We start from the raw sequence: 22,614 nt of genomic DNA, 5'->3' as shown, positions 1-22,614 counted from the left end.
ATCTCCACAGTCACTTCCACACCTATAGAAAATAGTGTTTTCTCTAAGGGATGCTGTAATGTTTTGAGAAAGCCAGCCCAGGATAGAGGCCAAAGTGGTCCAAGTTGGGAATTTAATTATATACATGTACAACTCACCATTTTCTACTTTTCCTAACAAACAAATACAAAAGAAAAGGAAATCATAAAAAGAATGAAGAGTGGAAAAGAAGAAGGAAGGAAGAAACGAAGAAAAGGAGTTCAAATGTTAAACATTAGAATGGTCCACTCTCTTGCGTAAACCTGTAGATAGTCCTCAAGTTGCACTGCCTCATCTTTGTCTCTCTCCCATGATAATTTTGTAACTTAGGTACTGTTTGCCAAATACCCAACCTACCTTTCAAGCAATATTCAGAGCAGCTGTTCTCAATTCTCACCTCTATGCAGTGAACTCTTAAATCTACATCTCTAATTTAAACTTCTCAGCAACTCCCAGGCTGCATTTTCAGAATTTATTGGGAACTTCCCCTTGGATGTGCTACCGACACTTTAGACACACTGGGCCCAAGAGGACATTCTGTTTCCTCCCAAATCAACATCTTCTGTGTTACTACTCACGCTCGTGACTGACTTCTGATGCCCCAGGTTCTAGGTAAGTGAATCTCAACTGAGCTACACTACAATGGCATGGGGGGCATTTTTAAAACTTCCTAGGTGATTCAAACATGCAGCCAAGGTTGAGAATTTCTCTGACTCTGCCCTTTGCAACCAAACAGTGGCAAGTCTGATCTATGACTTATGCTCCTAAAGTAGCTCAGAAATCTGTCTCCTCCTTTCTATTCCCAGTATTATTCCCTTAGTTTAAGCATCATTAAAGCATCGCTCTTTTCTTTTTTTCTTCTGTTTTAGAGACACTGTCTGGCTCTGTCTCCCAGGCTGGAGTGCAGTGGCATGATCATAGCTCAACTGCAGCCTTGAACTCCCACGCTCAAGTGATCCTCTTACCTCAACTTCCAGAGTAGCTGGGACTACAGGGGCATGCCACCATGCCCAGCTATTTTTTCTTATTTTTTGTAGAGAGAGTACTGCTATGTTGCCCAGGCTTGACTGAAATTCCTGGGCTCTAGTGATCCTCCTGCCTCAGTCTCCCAACATGCTGGAATTACAAGCCTGAACCACTGTATCCAGCCTAAAGCACCTCTTGGCCTCTTGCTTTCTCTGCTTCTACTCATGCCAGACAAATCCTTCTGATCTTTCTTCTGATCATGATTTCATTTCAAAAACCTTCTAGCTGTGATGTGCCTTAGTCAAGCAGTCATATTTGCTCATGACAAGCCTCTTTGCAAAGCTTGGGTAGTGCCCTCTACTCCCTTTAATGAACTCTTTGTGACATCGGAAGTAAGCTGCTTGCCATTCCCTGCACATGCCCCCGAGTTTCCTGCCTTTTTGCCTTTGCTTATGCAGTTTCTGCTCTGAAATGCCTTCTCCACCTGTCTGTGTCCTATGCATTCATCACAGGGCTGGTGCAAACGTTACCATCTCCCACGACAGCCTTCCCTGATCTTTCCAGCTAGGAGGAAATTCTTCCTCTGAATTCTCTTAAGAACTTATATGTTTTGTACTTGAAGCCAGGAGTTTAAGACCAGCCTAGGCAACATAGTGAGAACCCCATCTTTACAAAAAGTTTTAAAATTAGCCAGGCACGGTGGTGTGCACCTGTAGTCCCAGTTACTCAGGAGGCTGAGGCAGGAGGATCACTTGAGCCCAGGAGTTTGAGGTTCCAGTGAGCTATGATGATGCCACTGCACTCCAGCCTGGGTGACAGAGTGAGACCTTGTCTCTGGGGGAAAAAAAAAACAACTTATATTAATATAATATGCTCTGTCAGAAAACCACTGCAGGGAGACCAATTTGCAATTTAATGAATTGTTTTTCTGCTTTTACTTTAATAGTCAAAGCTAATTATATGCTTTACTAGGATGTTGGTTCTCAAAATTGGATGTACGTGAGGATCACCTGGAGAACTTGTTGAAAATGTATATTCCCAGGTCTATTTCCAGAGATTCTCAAAGTTTCAGAACTGATGCTCTAGCAGAAACATATGCCAAGCTGCAACAGTTTTTCAAATGGTGTTTTTGTGGACCACACTTTGAGGAACACTGATCCAGTTGGTTCTTTCTTAATTTCATTTCCCTTGGATCTATGAATACATTAACTTGTTGGAATTTCATAGTATAAATCTGACAATACTAGCACATTGTTAACAGTCCTAAAAACAATATGGAGTGTTTCTTACACCAGGGATTGAAAACTCAAATGACTGTAAGGATCAGGTAGGTTGAGGCCTCAGTGTTGGGGGACATAGGAAGTGGTAGGAACTTTGAGGAACTAAGGAGGGCTCTGGTGATCACCTCCGGGTAACCAGGGAGAATGTGGAACAAGTATTGCAAATCCAGACTTTTATGTAACATTTCCAGATTATTAAATGGTAACTTAAATGTTCTAGGAACACTGTGAGGTTATAGCTCAATTTACAACGCTGACTTAAACAAACGATTAGCTTTCATAATTGAAGTGTAAATAGAAGTAAATATTTGTTTTTGCTGCAGAAATGACGTACATTATCTGATCTATAAACTGATAAATGCAATCCACAAAAATAAAGAGCAAGCTCATTTTAGGATATCATAAAATCATTAGTCTTTTGGAGATGAACTTACCCTCTCAATTTACAGAAGGGAAAACCTGAGGTCCAGAAAAGTTGAGTTACATAATTTTCAAAATATGAAAGTAATTTACACTTTGGTTGAGAGGTGGTGCAGTGTCATACAAGGATTATGAACTTTGCGGTCAGAGGGACGTGATTTCCTTCCTTTCAGGTTGTGTGACTGCAGGGAAATTGCCTAAATTTATTTAAACTTTCTTTTCTGACTTGTAAAATGGGATAAATATAAAAGATTAATTGGGTTCTTGTGAAAACTGAATAATATGTTGTATGTAAGATTCCTGGCACCACTAAATGTTAGTTATTATTGTTATTGATTTCAAAATCAACCCCATAAAGTCCTCTCACTTACAATTTTCCCCATTGGCTCTATCTACCTGAGCCTTTATTCAATGAAATGATTTTTTAAAGACAACAGTTTTAAAAGAAACTGAGTTTCAATTAACTTGTAGATTAAGTTGGTCAAATATTTTGAACCCTGCTGAGGCAATTTCCTCATCTGCTAAAGAAGTTGCTCTAATTGGTCTTCAAGATTCTTTTCTGGGCCGGCGCGGTGGCTCACGCCTGTAATCCTAGCACTCTGGGAGGCCGAGGCTGGTGGATCGCTCGAGGTCAGGAGTTCGGGACCAGCCTGAGCAAGAGCGAGACCCCATCTCTACTAAAAAAATAGAAAGAAATTATCTGGCCAACTAAAATATATATAGCAAAAATTAGCCGGGCATGGTGGCGCACGCCTGTAGTCCCAGCTACTCAGGAGGCTGAGGCAGTAGGATCGCTTGAGCCCAGGAGTTTGAGGTTGCTGTGAGCTAGGCTGACGCCACAGCACTCACTCTAGCCCGGGCAACAGAGTGAGACTCTGTCTCAAAAAAAAAAAAAGATTCTTTTCTGTACTTTGTACCCAATTTTGCTATGAGCCAAAAACTCTTCCTTTTTAAAATTTTTCATAGAAATGGGGTCTTGCTATGTTGCCCAGGCTGGTCTCAAACTCCTGGCCTCAAGCAATCCTCCCAGCTCAGCCTTCCACAGTGCTGGGATTACAGAGTGAGCCACCATGCCCAGTAACAAATGTATTTTAAATTATAAATCTATCCCTTTGTTTCATTTTACTATTGATAAGATATAAGTTATACTTTTATGCTGTGCTGGAAATGGGGAAGAACTGACAAGTACAGAATTTCCCAACCCCCAATTGTAGTATCACGAAAATGACTGAACAGTACATAGATATTTCACATTAAATCAAGGTACTCAGAGTAACTTTTTTCATTCCCACCCCAGTTGTATCTTTACTATGATGTGCTGTGCTCTAGCACAGCGGTTCTCAGCGTGTGGTCTGAGGGCCCCTGGGATCCTGGAGACCCTTTCAGGGGGTCTGGGAGGCCCTCCCTATTCCAACTTCATATCCCTGTGAGGCCAGATTCTCTTCATATAATTCAACCAAAACATCATACTGCCATAGATTGAATGCAGATATGAGAATCCAGCTGTCTTCTATTAGGCCAGATAGCACAGAGAGTTACAAAACTGTAAAACAATGCCACTCTTCTCAGAGTTTTTTTTTTGTTTTGGAAAATATAATTATTTTTCATAAAAATATGTTATTTAAATTAACATGATATGGGTTTATTCTTTTAAAATGAATTAATAAAGAAATGTTTTTAAATGTTCTCCATTTTAGTTTCTAGTATGGTAAATATCAAGACATATAACTCACATAAACAAATCTCCTGGGGGGCTTTTTGTAATTTTTAAGAGGCTAAAAGTGTTCTGAAACCAAAAAGTTAGAAAATTTTATACTGAGAAATTTGTGCTCCAGCAGAAACATATGCCACGTTGCAAATGTTTTTCATATTAAATGGAAAGAAGTCAACAATGTAGTAAAATGAAGAGTTTCCCTCTGGCCTCAAACATCATCTTATTGTGGTGTAGTGGACAGTTGATCTAGGCCAGCGGATGTTTTATGGGAGACTAGACCATTGACAGATCCTTGACAACAGAGGCCATGCACGAAGTGATAAGGGAAGGGGAACTTCTGTCTTTCAGATGGATCAAGGTGTCAGGAAACCAGTGGAGTGACAGGCGAGGAACCCAAACCAACCTCACAAACAATGAGAATTTCCTTTGGGATATTTGTGTTCCTTAACATTCTTTTCATTTCAATTTAAAAATAATATTGAAATAGCATTAATTATTATTTTTTTTGTGTGTGACAGAGTCTTGCTCTGTCACCCAGGCTACAGTGCAGTGGTGTCATCATAGCTCACAGCAACCTCAAACTCCTGGGCTCAAACAATCCTCCTCCCTCAGCCTCCCGAGTAGCTGGGACTACAGGTGTGAGCCACCATGATGGGCTAATTTTGTTTTGTAGAGACAGGGTCTTCCTGTGTTGCCCAGGCTAGTCTCAAAGTCCTAGGGCTCAAGAGATATTCCTGCCTCAGCCTTCCGAAGTGGTGGGATTATAGTCTTGAGCCACCATGCCCAGCCTGACATAATTTTGGTTTTGCTATTTTTTTTTTTTTTTTGAGACAGGGTCTCACTCTGTCACCCTGGCTAGAGTGCAGTGGCATCATCAGAACTTACTGCAACCTCCATCTTCTGGGCTTAGGGATCCTCCTGCCTCAGCCTCCCGAGTAGCTGGGATGACAGACAGGTGCCACCATGCCTGGCTTATTTTTCTATTTTTTTGTAGAGATAAGTTCTTGCTCAGTCTGGTCTTGAACTCCTGGCCTCAAGCAATCCTCCCACCTTGCTTCTACAGGCATGAGCCACCACACCTGGCCCTGATTAGTTTTTAGAATACAAAAACATATCATGCTGTGTTGAATAGTGTCCCCCCAAATTCATGTCCTTCCCAGAGCCTCAGAATGTGACCTTATTTGTAAACAGGGTCATTGCAGGTATAATTAGGCCAGTTAAGATGAGATCACACTGGAATAGCATGAGCCCTTAATGCAGCATGACTGGCATCTTTATAAGAAGAGGAGGCCAGGCGCAGTGGTGCATATCTGTAATCCTAGCTCTTTGGGAGGCTGAGGCAGGAGGATTGCTTGAGCCCAGGAGTTTGAGGTTACAGTGAGCTATGTTAGCATTGTTGCACTCCTGCCTGGGGGACAGAGTAAGACCTTGTCTCAAAAAAAAAAAAAAAAAGAAAGAAAGAAAGAAAGCAAAAGAGGGGTTTTGTTTGGAATCGCGGAGTGAGAAATTTCTCTGTGCTGCTTAGGGACTAACAATGGACACCCAGAAAGACGTTCAGCCACCAAAGCAGCAGCCAATGATATATATCTGTGGAGAATGTCACACAGAAAATGAAATAAAATCCAGGGATCCGATCAGATGCAGAGAGTGTGGGTACAGAATAATGTACAAGAAAAGGACTAAAAGATTGGTGGTTTTTGATGCCAGATGAAACCTGTGAATTCAGAGGATTGTCTTCATTTATACTTGGATTTGCCCATTAATGTTTCTCATTGTTGTATAGCTTTTGGTTTGACATACGGTAATGCTCCCCACTTACCCTTAGGGGATATGTTCCAAGACTCGCAGTGGATGCCTGAAACCTCAGATAGTACCAGACCCTACATATGCTATGTTTTTCTATATGTACATAGCTATGATAAAATTTAATTTATAGATTAGGCACGGTAAGAGATTAACAACAATGACTAATAAAAATAAAACAATTATAACAATATTTGTACATACAGTACAATACAATACATTATAACAATATACTGTAATAAAAGTTATGTGAACGTGAAAAAAAAAAAAGAAAGAAAGCAAAAGAAAAAAAAAAGAGGAGAAGAGACACAGAAACTCACACACAGAGAATGCCATGTAAGACAGACGTGGGGGAAGACGGCCACGTGACGACAGAAGCAGAGATTAGAATTATGCAGCTGCACGCCAAGGGACTGCAAGGATTGCCAGTGACCACCAGAAGCCAGAAAAATGCCACGGGACAGGGTCTGTCTCTCAGACCCCAGGAAGGAACCAAGCCTGCTGACACCTTGATTTTGGGCTTCTGGACTTCTGAATTGTGAGAAAATAAGTTCCTGTTGTTTTAAGTCACCCAATTTGTGGTAACTTGTTGCAGCAGCCCTCAGAAATGAACATAGCATCTAGGGGACAATTACAGAAGACCCATGTGTCAGACACCTCTGATGTGTGACCTCGCTCTCCCGACCTCATTTGCTTCTAGTCCCAGCTACTGCTACCACAACCAGGCGGGCCACGGCCCCGACCACCTGCTTGCCCTCCCCCGGCACTGCTCTGTCCTGGGCCCCTGGGTGCTGCCAGCTGGGCGCCAGCACATGCACAGCCCAAGGGTGGGGCAGCTAATGTCCCTGGGGGCAAATCTTTGGATGGTAGCATACTAGAGCCAGTGAACAAATTCTTCCCTCTTTCTGCATGGGAAGATTGTCCTGATCTGTAGACTATGTGGCTTTTCAGAGGCTGCTCTGTGAGACTGAACATCCCATCGCTCCTAGTGGTGGTCAGTGGGATCATCAACACACGGTCGTCTTGGCCACCTCCCTGCCTCGTTCCCACCCCCACCGCCACTCCCCTGGACCTCACTCCCTGCTAAAGGAGACGCACATAAACCTTCACTTCGCGCTCTGCTTACCGGGGAACCGAGGGAAATACAGGCCTTGAACAGATAGCTCTATTGACATTTGAAAAAATAATGATCACAAAAATTAAAGAAGAAAGACATGGTAAGAACACTTAAGTATTTCAGAAAGGTTTAAAAAAAGGTAGCCATAGTTTCTTATTTATCCTTTCTGAAAAAAAAAATAGCTGTGTATGCTCCCATTTACTTACACAGATTATATCATACTATACTTTTTTTTTTCATTTAAAATATATCCTGGGGCTCTTTCCTTGTCAGCATGTCCGGAACTGTCCCTTTTTGAATTCCTGCAGAGTGTTCTAATGTACGCTGAACCGCTTTTCATTCAACTAGGCGCCCTGTTGATGGACATTTGGGCTGTTTCCAGTATTTTGCCGTCTCACACAACACTGCAATAAACATCCTCGTAAGTGTATCTTGGTGTGCTTTTGCAAACATGTAACAGTGTAAACTCGGAGCAGCAGAGTTTCTGGGTTAGCGTATACATATGCTGCCATCAGCCAAGCCTGACCAGAAGCTGCAGGGCACTGAGCGTGACTTGTCGTCCAGCCCAGCCAGCCTTCTGGGGCCTGAGCAGTAGAAAACGCAGTAAGGGGACCTGGAGAGGCCAACAGAAACATCCAGCACAGTTGGGAATGTGTTTGGTTGCAAGCGACAGAAAACTGGACCAGCAGAGCTTCAACAGGTGGGGTCTGCTTTTCTAGGTAATGGGGGATTCTGGGGATGAGCGGTCCAGGCCTGATGCGGGTTGTCCAGGATGTCACCAACTGCCAGACTGCTGCTGCCTCCTTGCTCTGCCACCTTAGCACTGGTTTCTATCTTCAGGATTGTAATCTTGCTGCTGGGGCTCCGGGCAGGGTGTCCTTGTTCCAAGGCAGAGAGCCGAGGGCGAAGGCTGCGGGAGCAGGCAGCCGTGTTCTCCTCTGCGACCCAAACGCAAAGGTGGGTTTGTTGAGCCCACCTTTGTGCAACATCATCCAGCAATGTCTCTCTCCCAAGACCTGGAAAGGTCAGTTGCCCCCAACCCCTTCTGGATAGATGCCTTGCCAAAAAATGTGTCTCCTAGCTGGAAATCCCCTTCTGTGATACAGTACTTCACTAATTGTCCAGAAAGAATCAACTCTATTCTGTAGACATGTTCTGAGGCTCAGAACCTTCTTGGAAGGTAGTGGGTAGCAGGCTAGTGGCCCCAGCTGCAGGAGTGGTCAGCATCTCAAGGTGCTTCCTGGAGCTGGAGGTTCTTGCTGCGTGGTAAAGTGAATCCATTTTAAATGGCTTTCCCAGACATTTTTCCTTACTGTCCTCGGCTAACACGTGCATAGTGACAAGGCCACCCTAGCTGCAAGGGAGTATAAGTTGATGAGCAGTTCTGCTTTCCACCTCCGCCATGGGGGAAGTGGGGGCACTGTTCTCAATGCCGTCAGGGAGCCAATTCACAGTGTCTGCTACAGTAAAAAATAAAATGAAACAAAAGAGACGTTTGTCGGTGAAAGACTATCCCACTCTTTCCTTCCCCTAAAGGATAAACATTAATAGCATTTTCTTGCAATTCCTCCTAGGAAAACACACACACCAACTGTAAGGCATATATTATCATATATGAATTTCTATGACATTTAAAAGAATTTTATACAAAAGGGATCATGTTAAACACACTGTTTTGTACTTTGTACTATTCATTTAATAATATATCTTTAAGCATTTTCCAAATTAGCATATACAGATCTACTTTATTGTATCATTGTATCATACACAAACGATCTAACCAGTGCCATATTGATGAATAATTTGCTGGTGTCTGGGGTTTTACTGCCACAAGGAACATCTTGATGGAATTCTGACAACTATAGGTAGTCCCCAGCTAACGGATGAGATATATTCCTGAGAACATCTTTAGGTTGGATTTGTATGTAACTCAGATCCCTGATCAACAGCGCATATATGGTAATAATAATAACAATACAATGGCTCATATGTGGTAATAATAACACAGTGTAATACTGTAATAATAATAATACTCCTGTACTATAATAATGTTACAGAAACCATTGTGCTCTTTCATTTAACTCAAACAAACACACCATGAAAACAAACTCATAAAAAAATGTTTACGGCTGGGTGCGGTGGCTCACGCCTGTAATCCTAGCACTCTGGGAGGCAGAGGCGTGAGGATCGCTTGAGGTCAGAAGTTCCAGACCAGCCTGAGCAAGAGTGAGACCCCGTCTCTACTAAAAATAGAAGAAATGATCTGGACAGCTAAAAATATATATTTAAAAAAAAATTAGCCAGGCATGGTGGCGCATGCCTGTAGTCCCAGCTACTTGGGAGGTTGAGGCAGGAGGATCGCTTGAGCCCAGGAGTTGGAGGTGAGCTAGGCTGACGCCACGGCACTCTAGCCCAGGCAACAGAGTGAGACTCTGTCTCAAAAAAAAAAAATAAATAAATAAATAAAAATAGAAATAAAAAAATCTTTACATAGGAGATAGGAGAAATTTTTAAAAAAGAATATTAAACGTTAACACTCATCTAATGTCACATCAATGCTAGGCTAATAGAAATGTTATGCTTATTTTGATCTTGTAACCAAACCAATAATAACCTTTCTATTTCAATAATTAATCATCTACGCTGCTTAGTAATAAATGATGCTTTCATTGGAGCACTGCCTTTCACATGTTCCATTATTCTCACTTTATCCTTTATAATCGTCCCGATAGTCGAGCGACTGAAGCCTAGTGCTTTCCCAGTGAATGGTGGCATCTGGCCTTTCTCCCAACACTTAATTATTTCCACTTTCGTTTACATTGTAACCACCTTTGTCTTCGCTGTGGGTTCACCTGGACTTGCAGTGGACCTTCACTTTGGAGGCATGATCATCAGGGTAAACACAGACTCAAAAACCTGAATAAAATAGGCAACACAAAAGTGATGCTGTGCGTTAAGTGACGTAAGTAACCGTATAAACAATGAGACCAGCCACTTAGGGTGGAGATGCTACGCCAATGCACCACTTATGCCATGAGGATTTGTTTACATGCAAGGAAGAAACTAGTTCCTGAATTATTAATTTAATTATTTAATTCTAAATTGTCCTTACGGGGAGCCTTGGGAGCCCGTTCAAAGGCACAGAATGCTGTAGGTTGGCTCATCTGGACCCAGGGGCTGTCTGTATTGCCCAGCTGATCTTCAGTCAGGCTGCACAAAGTCGTAGTCACACCAGTCTGTGGGCGTGCTTGTTTCAACATGCTATTGACAATGCAGTATGCAACAGTTTAAATTTTTCCCAAGTTGGTAAGTGAATATATAATTTATTTGTACCTCTTCAATAATGGTTGAAGTTAAGCATTTTCTAGTTATTGGCCATTTGCTTCTTTTTTTCGTAGGCCAGTGCTGGAATAAAGCTGCAAAAAAACAGGGATATTTTGTATTATTTTATCCTTTGCTTTATTCCCAGAGACTGGACAAGTACCTGGCACATAGTAGACACTCAGTAAATATTTGTTGAGTACAGTATCTCCCCTTCTCTGTGGTTTTGCTTTCCATAGTTTCAGTTACCTTAGGTCAACTACGGTCTGAAAATGTCAAATGGAAAATTCCAGAAATAAACAATTCATAAGTTTTAAATTGCATGCCATTCTGAGTAGCATGATGAAATGTCATGCTGTCCCTTTCTGTCCCATCTGGGACATAAATCATCCCCTTGTTCACCATATCCACATTGTATACGATACCCACCTGTTAAGTCATTTAGTAGCTGTCTCTGTTTTTCAGACTGACTGGGTATTGCGGTGCTTGTGTTTATTAGTCGTTAATCTCTTACTGTGCCTAATGTATACATTAAACTTTATCATAGGTATGTCTGTATAGGAAAAAACAGTATGTAGAGGGTTTGCTACTATCCATGATTTCAGGCATCCCTGGGGGTCTGGGAATGTATGCCCATGGGTAGGGGGGAATACTGTAAATAAACGGGACATTTCCTCACATATCCTTTACCTCTTTTCTACTGAAGTTTGCTTTTTTTTTTTTTCCCTGTTGATATACCTATAAGTACCCATGCCCATTCATATTCAAATGACTAGGAAATTTCTATTTCCACCCCAGAATTCTGTCTTCTTCTGAGCTCCTCAATAGTTAACTACCTATGTGATAGATAAGTAACAGACAACTCAACTCAAAAAGGCTTACACAATAATGGGATTTAGAATCTCATAACCAGGAGTCCTGAGCCAGGGTGACTTCAAGGTTGTCTAAGTCAGTGCCTCCACAATGTCACCAAGGACCTGGGAAAGGATTATCACTTCTTTGTGTCTTTCTTAAAAGAGAAGAAACTTTCTCCAGTGCTTGCTTCAGCAGCACATATACTAAAATTGGAATGATACAGAGAAGATTAGCATGGCCCCTGTGCATGGATGACACAAATTTGTGAAGCATTCCATATTTTTTTAATAAAAAAAAAAAAAAAAAAGAAACTTTCTCCAGAAACATCCTCACACCCTCACCGGACTTACCTCATATTTCATAGAATTGAGTCATATGCCTTTCCTTAATCCAATCTCTGATAATAGGAATGTAATTATCATGCTTTTCTTAAGTTAATTAAGATTTAACTTTTGGGAAGGAGAATGGAGCCAGAATTTAGTAAAGCACAGAGCCAGAAGGAGAGAACGGAAACTGGAACCCAAATTAACCAAGTTGTATTAACAAGAAAGAAGGGCAGCTGTTGAGTAGGAAACCTGTCGTCTTCTACAGGCCCATCTCCATTCCATTACTAAGTTGTTTCTTTTGTTTTTTTGACAGGGTCTTGCTCTGTTGCCCAGTCTAAAGTGCATCATAGCTCACTGTAGCCTCAAATGGGCCTCAAATGATCCTCCTGCCTTGGCCTCCCAAAGTACCAAAGTACTAGGATTACAGGCATGAAACACTGAACCCAGCACCATTACTAAGTTTTCTTTTTTTTTTTTTCCCAGTGCTGAAAAATGTTTATTATGCCACAAAATGCATCGTCCTCTACACACTGTATCTGAAGTTCCTTACATACCGAATCAATCATCTTTTTTCTTGGCAAGAACATTATGGACTCCCTCATATGACCCTTATGCACTTTTTAAGCTTCCAGGCACATTTAAAGAAACGTGTCACTGACAAGTCTGCAACCCACATAGTAAGATGGAAAACAAGCTGGGCCACGGATCGGCAGGTTGGGCTGGAATTCCTGGGCCAGTCACTCGCTCCACGTCTCTGGATTTCACCATTACCAAGTTTTAAGGACTTTTAATGTCCCTTAAAATGTGTGCTTATACAAATTAAAAAAGAAAGAAAGAAAGAAAAGTGTGCTTCCTTCTATCTCCAAAGCTACCACAACTACTGGTTATCTACTGAAGCACAATACATCGCCCCAAACCTTGGCAACTTAAAATAACAATTTATTATTGTTATGAATTGAATTGCACCCCCTTCATTCATACATTGAAGTCCTAACGTCCAGTAGCTCAGAGTGGGACTGCATCTGGAGATGGGGTCGTTACTGAGTTAAACTGAGGTCCTTAGGGTGGGCCCTAATCCAATGTGTCAGGTATCCTATTTAAAAGTGGAAATTTGCAGGCTGGACAACACAGTGAGACCCATCGCTACAAACAATAAAAAAGTTAGCTGAATGTGGTGGCATGCACCTGTAGTCCTAGCTACTTGGGAGGCTGAGGCAGGAGGATTGCTTGAGCCCAGGAGTTTGAGGTTGCTGTGAGCTACCATCATCACATCATTGCACTCCAGCCTGGGTGACGGAGTGAGACCCTGTCTCTAAAAAAAGCAGGGCGGGAGTGGAAATTAGGACACAGAGACAGACACACATAGAGGGAAGATGATGTGAAGACACATGGAGAAGATGGCCATGTACAAGCCAAGAAAAGAGACCTGGAACAAATTCTCCTTCACAGCCCTGAAAAGAAACTAACCCTGCTAGTACCTTAGTTTAGACCCCCAGCCTCCTGAAAGGTGAGACAATTAAGTTTCAGTTATTTCATCTACCACATTTGTGGTGCATAGTTTGTAACAACAGCCCTTGGAAATTAATACAATGTTTCTCTCATGGGCCGTGAGTTGACCGGGCTCAGCAGAGCAGTTCTTTCTTGGTATTGCTCACACAGCTATAGTCAGTGGCAGCTTGGGCTGCAGTCATATGCGGGCTTGCCGGGGCTGCTGTCTGAGAGGGTGCACTCACACGGCTGGCCTCTGGTACTGACTGTGGGCTGGGAGCTCAGTGGGGCTGTCAGTGGAGCTCCTCATGTGTCACTCCATGAGACTTGGGCTTCTCACAATATGGTGGCTGAGTCCCAGGAACAAGTATTCAAAAAGGTGGGAAGTGGAAGTTGCCAAGCCAGTGAAAAGTTTTTGCCCACAGCTGGCACACAGTGTCCCTTCTGCCATATTCTATTAATATTAGTCAAAGCAATCCCAGGGCCCACCCATGTTCAAGCAGGTGGAGAAAGAAACAGACGTTAACAGTGCAGAAGAACACGTAGGATGGAAGATGCTGCTGAGCTCATCTCTAGAAAGTATCTGCCCCTGTTCCACGTCCAGGCTACCATCCTTTTCTTTGACTACTGTAGGGCTCTGCCACTTATTCTTGCCTCTTTTCAATCTCTTCTCTGCACTGGAGTCAGAATATTTTCTAAGTGCAAATCTGGTAATTTCCTCTCCACTTTAAACAGCTCAGTGGCTTCCTATTGTGTCCAGGATAAAAATAAATTCAACATGGACTATGTGTCAACCAGATTCCTGGTGGGAAAAACATGGTGCACACAAACTGAGCAATTTGAGCTGAATTCAATAAATGTACTATTGAGAAAAGTGTCATCAGGATTTAGGGAAACCAGCCTGGGCTAGTACAGTTCCCCAGAGCTATAAGGGGCAGTTTCCCTCCCTAGGCCCCAAGGGGCAGAAGGTGGGACAGTTATAGTTCCAGCAAGGGCAACTTTGTGGAGAGAGCTGCTTGGTAGGAGCTTTGTCTCCTGGTAGAGGGATGCAGCTGCTCCATGGCAACCTGGCCACCCCCCTGCTCCCAGTAGAGCTTCCCCTGGGTAGACTCCAAATGGAAGCCAAAGAGCCAGCGAGCAGGTGGATGCAGTCCACGATGTCAGCCACAGAGCAGGTGGAGAGCAGATGTCTCAGGGTGTGTGGACGATGTCCAGTGGAGGCTGTAAGACTCCTCATGATTTGGCCGATCCTTGCTTCTCTCCACAGCTTCCCTTCCAACCATGCATGTTCTTTTTCTGCTACCCCTGTCTTCCCCGGGACCCTTGAGCACCCCATGTTCCTTATGCACCAGGGCTTCTGCACCTCTGTTCCTCTCTCTTGAATAACCCTCTCTTCGTCCACTTAACTGTACTCATGCTTCTGATCTTAACTAAACCATAGCCTTCTCAGGGAAAGCTCTGTGTCCCTGCTTAAATCAGCATTCCTATTATAGCCTCTTCAAGTGCCCAATAGCTTGCTCTCTCTCCTCTCTCCTTTTTCCTCAAAGTTGTAATTTTACATATATTTAAGTGATTTTTTTTGGTTAATGTCTGTCTTCCTATTAGATTATGACAGCCATGAGGTTAGGGACCATGTTTAATTTTGCTCAGCATTGTATTCCCAAGGCCTCGGTACTAAAGAAGTATTTGTTGAATGAATAAGTGAATGAATGAATTTTTTTTTGCTAGAGGTTTTTGTAAATCAAAGAGATTAGCTCTTTATCCTCATATGTAGTGCAAGTATTTCCCATACTTTATCATTTGTCTTTGAATTTTAAAATATTGCTTGCCATTATTAATAGTTATTCATTTATATGTAGTCTCATTATTCAGCTATTTCCATTATGACTGAATGTAGTCTTACTAGAAAAGAGCTTTGCTATACAATATTATAAATAAATTCCCATGCTAATGTTATATTCACTGATTTTCTTATTTTATGTTTTCATTTTTTTGCACTTAAATCTTTTCATTGCCTTTCACGTGTAAGCTACAGCAATAATCCTATATTACTTTAGTATTAGTATATTACTATTATAGCAATAATATTAATAGTTAACATTTATTTAGTGCTTCCTATTGCCAACCACTGTTTTAAGCACTTTATTTAGTTTTAACTTAAACAAGTTTTAACTTATTTAACTTTCAGGACAGCCACCGAGACATGTGTAATTAGTACATCCCTTAGATAGATAAGGAAGCTAAGGCTCAAAGCAGTATGTAATTTGTCCAGTATCCCCCAGCGAGTGAGGGCGGAACTAGGCTTTACACCCAGCAGTCTCTCCTGGAGTGCAGCCCCTTTTTCCTGATATTCTAATGCCTCTTCTCAGGCTTAACTAATGACTAATGTTGGGAGGTCTCAAGACTGAGAGACTCCAGAGACACCCACTCAGAAGGCTGGGCCAGAAGTCTCCAGCCCTCTCCTCAACAAAAGCTCAGCTAAATTCATGAGAAATGTTTTAATCTATTAACACCGACCAGAGTGTTAAAGATTCCGTTGTAAACTCTGTAACATACAGGTGGGAGATGAGTGCTCAGGTCCGCGCAGGCCAGCCGGGACTAAAAGCCATCGGAGTAGGGGAGTGCTCATCATCCTCATGCTCCACACTCCCTCCTGCCCTCCCTAGGGCCGTGCTGCTGTTATACACTCTTTTCTAGCATTTGCACCTGTGTGTCAAGGCTGAAATGTCTGCCTGCCTGTTTCCTAGTGAAAAGGAGTTTTAGTGATATTACCATTCAATTGTACGGCATTTTATGTACCTATTACAAAGCATTTTTTTTTTTTTGAGACAGAGTCTCCCTCTGTTGCCTGGGCTAGAGTGAGTGCCATGGCGTCAGCCTAGCTCACAGCAACCTCAAACTCCTGGGCTCAAGCGATGCTACTGCCTCAGCCTCCCAAGTAGCTGGGACTACAGGCATGTGCCACCATCCTCGGCTAATTTTTTCTATATATATTTTTAGCTGTCCATATAATTTCTTTCTATTTTTAGTAGAGACGGGGTCTCACTCTTGCTCAGGCTGGTCTCAAACTCCTGAGCTCAAATGATCCACCTGCCTTGGCCTCCCAGAGTGTTAGGATTACAGGCGTGAGCCACCACGCCTGGCCCTACAAAGCATTTTTATATTTAAACACTCTCTCTCTTGAGTCTCACAACAACTCAGTGATCTAGTCAGGAATTCCTACCCCAATTTTAAAGTTGAAGAAACCAAGGTTCAGCAGTCACTGTCTAACTTGTCCAAGATCACCTGTTGAAATAAATAAGCCAGGAATAAAATGAATATTGTGGATCCCCCATTATGATCTGTAAGTGTTTTAAAAATATTCCAATCTTTTTGGCTTTCTTTCCAAGTATTTTTTTCTTTTTCTTTTTTGAGACAGAGTCTCACTCTGTGGCCTGGGCTACAGTGCAGTGGCGTCATCATAGCTCACTACAGCCTCAAACTCCTGGGCTCAAGCCATCCTCCTGCCTCAGCCTCCCAGAGTGCTAGGATTAAAGGCATGAGCCACCATGCCTGGACCAAGTATTTTTTTCTATTCTCTTTTTGAACGCAGCAAGAAGGGACCTGGATGATGGAGACTGCTGGTGAAACAGAGCCATGTTTTCTCAACCTTCTGCCTTACTCCCCTGCTTGAAGCTGCTCTCATTTCATCACTAAAGGTTATGGAGCAAAGGTCCCTGGGTTGTCATTTGTTGCTGCTGCTATTGTTTAATGTTTATTTGAGTGTTTATAATGGGGTCAGTACAATTCAAAACATTCACTGACAAATCTTGGCTTCTGTCTTACTGCAGTGTTTACAGCAGCATGGGTAAACCCAAAGCTAATCCGACAATTATTTATCGTTGGCTTGTAAAGTGTTCTTTGTAAACACACAAGAATTTGGATCTACCTGAACTTTAGGGACATCATAATACTTCAAATAAAATAATGAACTCATACTGGGGGGCTCCTCCTACAGGGAGACTCAGAGCGCTGTGGAATGTCCCTGTATCTGCCTTCTGCTCTGCCCCGCTACCATGCTGGAAAGACAGCACTTCCCATACTTCTGCAAGGTGCCATTCTATTTCTCTCATCAAAATTACTGTCTTTCAAAGTGTCCCTGGGGCTGAAAAAAGGTAATTAATAATTTTTTCAGGAAGAAGAAATCTCAAAATTTTCTCTGTCTTCCTTTGGGCTACGGTTATAATATAAAAATAAGAATTCAACAGAGATAATACCTTAAAATTTTTTAAAGGATTAGAGCTTTCCTTACTTTCATCACATATATATACTCTTTTACTACAGTATCTATTCAGCTTTCAGGAAATTGATGGGTAATATTGTCAAAAAGGTTTTCCCAAGTTCTAGGTTATAAACCACTCCTCTGTAATAGGAATAGGGGAGGAAAAAAGGGGTTAGAGCTATTTCATTTTTTATGTTGTATCTTGAAAATTGCTTTAATTTTTATGCAGTAAGCATGTATTGCTTTTGTAATTAAGGTTTTTTAATTAAAAAAGAAAAATATCCCCATTGTTTAATATCTGGAAAAAATAATCTTAACTTCAAAGTGTTGACCATTATATTAATACTATGTTCTTATAGCAAAGACTTTTTTGAAATAAAAATTACTTCCAGCTGATAGTTTACAATCAATCAGCTCTTTTTTTTTTTTTTTAATAATCAGATCTTAAAGCAGGTACAGATCCTAAATGAAGCACAAGCCTTTTTCTTCCTGAAATACATTAACACTTTCTGGATTCTACAGCTATGATTTACAGGACAATATTTTAAAATATTAACTGAAATCTCCTCCACAGTTTTTATACTCCTTGTCCTTTCCCCATTAGGGAAATATCTATATATATATATTTTTTGAGATGGGGTCTCACTTTGTTGCCTAGGCTGGAGTGTAGTGGCTATCCACAGGTATGTTCATAGCTCACTGCAGCCCCAAACTCCTAGGCTCAAGCGACCGTCCTGCCTCAGCTTCCCAAATAGCTGGGACTACAGGTGCATGCCACCATGCCTGGCTCAATATCTATAAATTTATCAATAAATTTGCCTTGGCCTAAAGGAGAAAAACCTTAGGATTATCTCAAAAGCTTCAGAAAAAAACTTGTGATAAAGTTAAACATGCATTCATAGTAAATAATTATTAGAAAAGTAGGAATAGAAAGACATGTCTTTGATACTGAAAATCTACAGCAGGTATCTGAGGTGATAGAGAAATTTTAGATGCATTTCTATGAGATAGGAAGCATGACAAAGATCCTTGCTGCCAATGACCTCCAACATTAGGCATGCTACTGAAGGCCTCCGGGCAATATATCAAGAGAGGAGCTAGATAGGAGATACAAGAATAGGAAGTAACACTCCAGCCTGGGCGACAGAGTGAGACTCTATCTCAAAAAAAAGAAAAAAAAAAGAAAAAAAAAAGAATAGGAAGTAAAATATGAAAATGGTCAGTATTTCAGATGATATAATTATTTCTATTAAAATTCAACAAAATCAACAAGCTATTGGAACTAATGAGAGATCTAGCAATGATGCCAGATTCAAGATCAACTTATAAACATCACAAGCATTTGTATCAATCTGGGTCCAACCAAGACACAGAAACCACATAATAACTTAAACAGAGAAAGTTTAATTGAAAGAAATTATTAAGCTATGACAGGAGAGCAACTATAAAGATGGGAAGAGAGTTTTAAGGGTACACTGAAGGACTGACTTGGAAGGGGACTTCCGACCTCACTGAAGAAAGTGTGATTGTAGCCCACCGGTGCATGGTGGACAGGTTCCTGGGCTGGCTGGGCCACAGCTGGTCACAGTCTCCAGGCAAGCAGAAGAAACCCTCAGGGCCACAGGTGAGGCAGGCCTAGTGGGTGAGTGCACAGGTGGGGAGAGAATGAGGTGAGCACACATGAGGGGTGAGGGTGCTGCTGCAAGCATGAAGCCTGGAGCGCACAGTATCCACGGGAGGAGGCTCTGGAAACCAGTCTCCAGGCTATCAGCAAGCTGAGGCTGATGGGCAGACATCCAGACATCCAGAGGAGCCAGATGTGCAGACAGCCTGGGCCACTTCCCTGGGCATGGTGGAGCCAGGAGGTGGATGGGTCAGAGGCCTCCCTAATTGGGGAGACAGAGTTGAAAGTTCAGAGAAGCCAAGATAACCAGAATTTATTAGGCAGAGAACTGGAGAGGGGAGAGCTGCAGAGGGTGCCCCTTTGCTGACCAGTGCTTGCTGGTGAGACAACTGCCCAAGGCCAGGGAGGGAACTACTTGAAAGGAGCAAGCAGAAGAATATAACCTCTCACAGGGCTGGGAATGCTTAGGATTCCTGCCAGCCAGGGGGAAACACATCCAAAGACGAGGAGCAGGTAGAGTACCCAGAAAGGGATTGCCTCATGAACAGAGGAAAATTAGTCTGAGACAGAAGGCTGCTTGGGTCCTATCTGATAAGCCTTCAAGGGATCAAATTGTTCCCAAGTGACTCAACTGTGTACCAGAACAGAACTCAAGAATATTTTTTAAAATATAAGACTACCCAGCACCAAGAAGGTAAAATTTGCAATATTTAGCAGCTAGTAAAGAATTACCAGGCATGTAACAACAGGAAAAAAATGGCCAATAGCCCAATAGTGAGGAAAAATTACTAATGATAATGATACAAGTTTAGTAAACATGTTAAAATGGCTATAACAGTATTCTGTATGTTCAAGAAGGTGAAGGAAAACAAAAGCATGTCAGGAAGACACATAAGAAATAAAAAAGATTCAAAGTGAACATAGATGAAAATGATAATGTCTGAGAATAAAAATACACTGGATGGGATAAATAGATTAGACACTAAAGAAGAAAAGGTTAGTGAACTTGAAAACAATTCAATAGGAACTATCCAAAATGAAACACAAAAACCAAAGGCTTAAAAAAAAATGAACAGAACATAAGTTAGTGAAACAATATCAAGTACCTAATATATATGAAACTGGAATCCCTGAAGAAGAAGAGGGGAAGATTTTTTTGAAGAAATAATGGCCAAAAATTTTCTGAATTTGATGAAAGCTATAAACCCACAGATCCAAGAAGCTCCACGAACCCTCAACAAAAGAAACAAAAAAAAAACCTACACTAAGGTACATTATAATAAAAATATATAAAACTAGTGTTGAAGAGAAAATCTTAAAATCTGAGAGAGATAATACAGTTTCTCCAGAGACACAAAAATAAGAATGACGGTTGACTTCTTGTCAAAATCTTGTTATATGAGATGGATTGTGCTTAGCTGTGTTTTGTGTTTCACTGAGTTTTCCATTTCTAATAGAATACATCCTACCTGATGGAATAGTATTTTATGTATCTCTGGTAAATTATGTAGAATACATGTTTTATTTATTTTACTTTCTTTTTTAATAGTTCTTATTGTAGAGGAGGAAAACAATGATACATTTTCTGTAACTCATTTAGTAGAAATTCTTACTTATGGAAATGATAAATTAAGGCAATGATCCTTTTAAGGGCAACAAAAATACATAATGATGGTAGTAATAGTGTTTTGTGACTGTCTTTGTATAGAACTGTAGCAGGTATTCTACAGATATAATCTAAATGAATTCTCCCCAGTATCTATGTTCATTTTCTTTTTTTTTTCCTAGTCTTTGTTTTTTTTTTTTTGTTTGTTTGTTTGTTTGTTTTTGAGACAGAGTCTCACTCTGTTGCCCAGGCTAGAGTGCCATAGTGTCAGCTTAGCTCACAGCAACCTCAAACTCTTGGGCTCAAGCAATTCTACTGCCTCAGCCTCCCAAGTAGCTGGGACTACAGGCAAGCGCCACCATGCCCAGCTAATTTTTTCTATATATTTTTAGTTGTCCAGCTAATTTCTTTCTATTTTTTTAGTAGAGATGGGGTCTCACTCTTGCTCAGGCTGGTCTCGAACTCCTGAGCTCAAATAATCCTCCCGCCTCGGCCTCCCAAGTGCTAGGATTACAGGCATGAGCCACTGAATCCAAATTTTATAGAACAAATTCTTTCATTAAAAGGGGTTCAGCAGAGAAAGATGAAGTTTTCTTCCCTCTTTTGGTGCTTAAGAAAGAACAATGTTGAAATCAGAAGGCCATAGGTTCCCCACCCCTGCTTGATACCAACCTTGAGCCACGTACCTCAGATTTTACCTAAGGGAGAAATGAACTTCTATCTGCATAAACCACTGTTTGGGGGCATTTTCACTACTGGCAGCTAAACTAATCTTCATTAGTACAAGTATGTGTCATTATCTCATTTCTAGTGAGATTTGAGCAAGTTCCTAAGTACTATCGAAGCTTGGATATGAACCAGGTCTGTTATTTTCTAAAACCTTGTAATTTTTAGTAAACTGCTCTTCTTACCATTAACGTTTAGAAAAATGGAAACTGTATACTATTAAACAATTTGCAAAGGATACTAAATCGAAATATCAATAGCTACTAAGAGCATTAACTGAAGCTCTCAGATAAATATTTAAAGACTTAGGACTTTTAAAGGGAATATTTACATTGCAATAGTGACATAAACTGAATTTAAAAATAAACAGAACTATTTGGAAACAGGGTCTTTACAAAAAGCAAAAACAAACAAACAAACAGAAAATGTAAAATAAAGCACTCTAAGCACCAACATTTTAATTTCAGGAGTATTCTTGTTCTTTGTGACCTGATATTTTACACACACACACACACACACACACACACACTTTTGGTGGTAAGAGTTAGGGAAAAAACATTTACTTCCACAGCTTACAACTCTGGTTTTACAATGGAAATCAAAAATCCTCTAACAGCACGATTTACCTTTGCCATTTCTTTTTTAAACTTTTGTATTTGTAAATGTTTTTATTGAGTTACAATTTACATATATACTTTACCATCTTTACCATTTTTAAGTTACAGTTCAGTGATAATATATGCATTTAATTTAATTTGCCACTGCTTTTTTTTTTTTTTTTTTGAGACAGGCTATTACTCTGTCATCCAGGCTAGAGTGCAGTGGCATTATCACAGCTCACTACAACCTCGAACTCCTGCGTTCAAGTGATCCTCCTGCCTCAGCCTCCTGATTAGCTAGGATTACATGTGTGCACATCACACCTGGCTAATTTTTTTTTCAATTTTTTGTAGAGATGGAGTCTCACTATATTACCTGAGCTGGTCTCAAACTTCTGGCCTCAGGTGGTCTTCCTGCCTTGGCCTCCTAAAGTACTGGGATTACAGGTGTGAGCTATCGAGCCCAGCCTGGAATGTCTACATATTAATA

At 41.2% G+C, this 22,614-nt stretch overlaps 1 protein-coding gene and 1 non-coding gene across 2 annotated transcripts; both read left to right on the top strand.

Annotated features, from left to right (window-relative positions):
* The first annotated feature begins 5,881 nt into the window (after positions 1-5,881).
* LOC123647245 (DNA-directed RNA polymerases I, II, and III subunit RPABC4) lies at positions 5,882-6,211 on the top strand. The gene has a single exon (XM_045564555.1). The coding sequence runs from the start codon at positions 5,933-5,935 to the stop codon at positions 6,107-6,109; it is 177 nt and encodes a 58-aa protein (XP_045420511.1). The 5' UTR covers positions 5,882-5,932; the 3' UTR covers positions 6,110-6,211.
* Positions 6,212-11,673: 5,462 nt separating this feature from the next.
* LOC123647810 lies at positions 11,674-11,778 on the top strand. Its single transcript, XR_006738350.1, has one exon. It is a non-coding gene; the product is annotated as a U6 spliceosomal RNA (small nuclear RNA).
* The last annotated feature ends 10,836 nt before the right edge of the window (positions 11,779-22,614 follow it).

Source organism: Lemur catta, chromosome 11 (genome assembly GCF_020740605.2).
Source record: "Lemur catta isolate mLemCat1 chromosome 11, mLemCat1.pri, whole genome shotgun sequence".
In the NCBI taxonomy this organism is placed as follows: Eukaryota; Metazoa; Chordata; class Mammalia; order Primates; family Lemuridae; genus Lemur; species Lemur catta.
The sequence above is the reverse complement of the archived record's forward strand: the minus strand, read 5'-3'. Positions and strand labels throughout refer to the sequence as shown.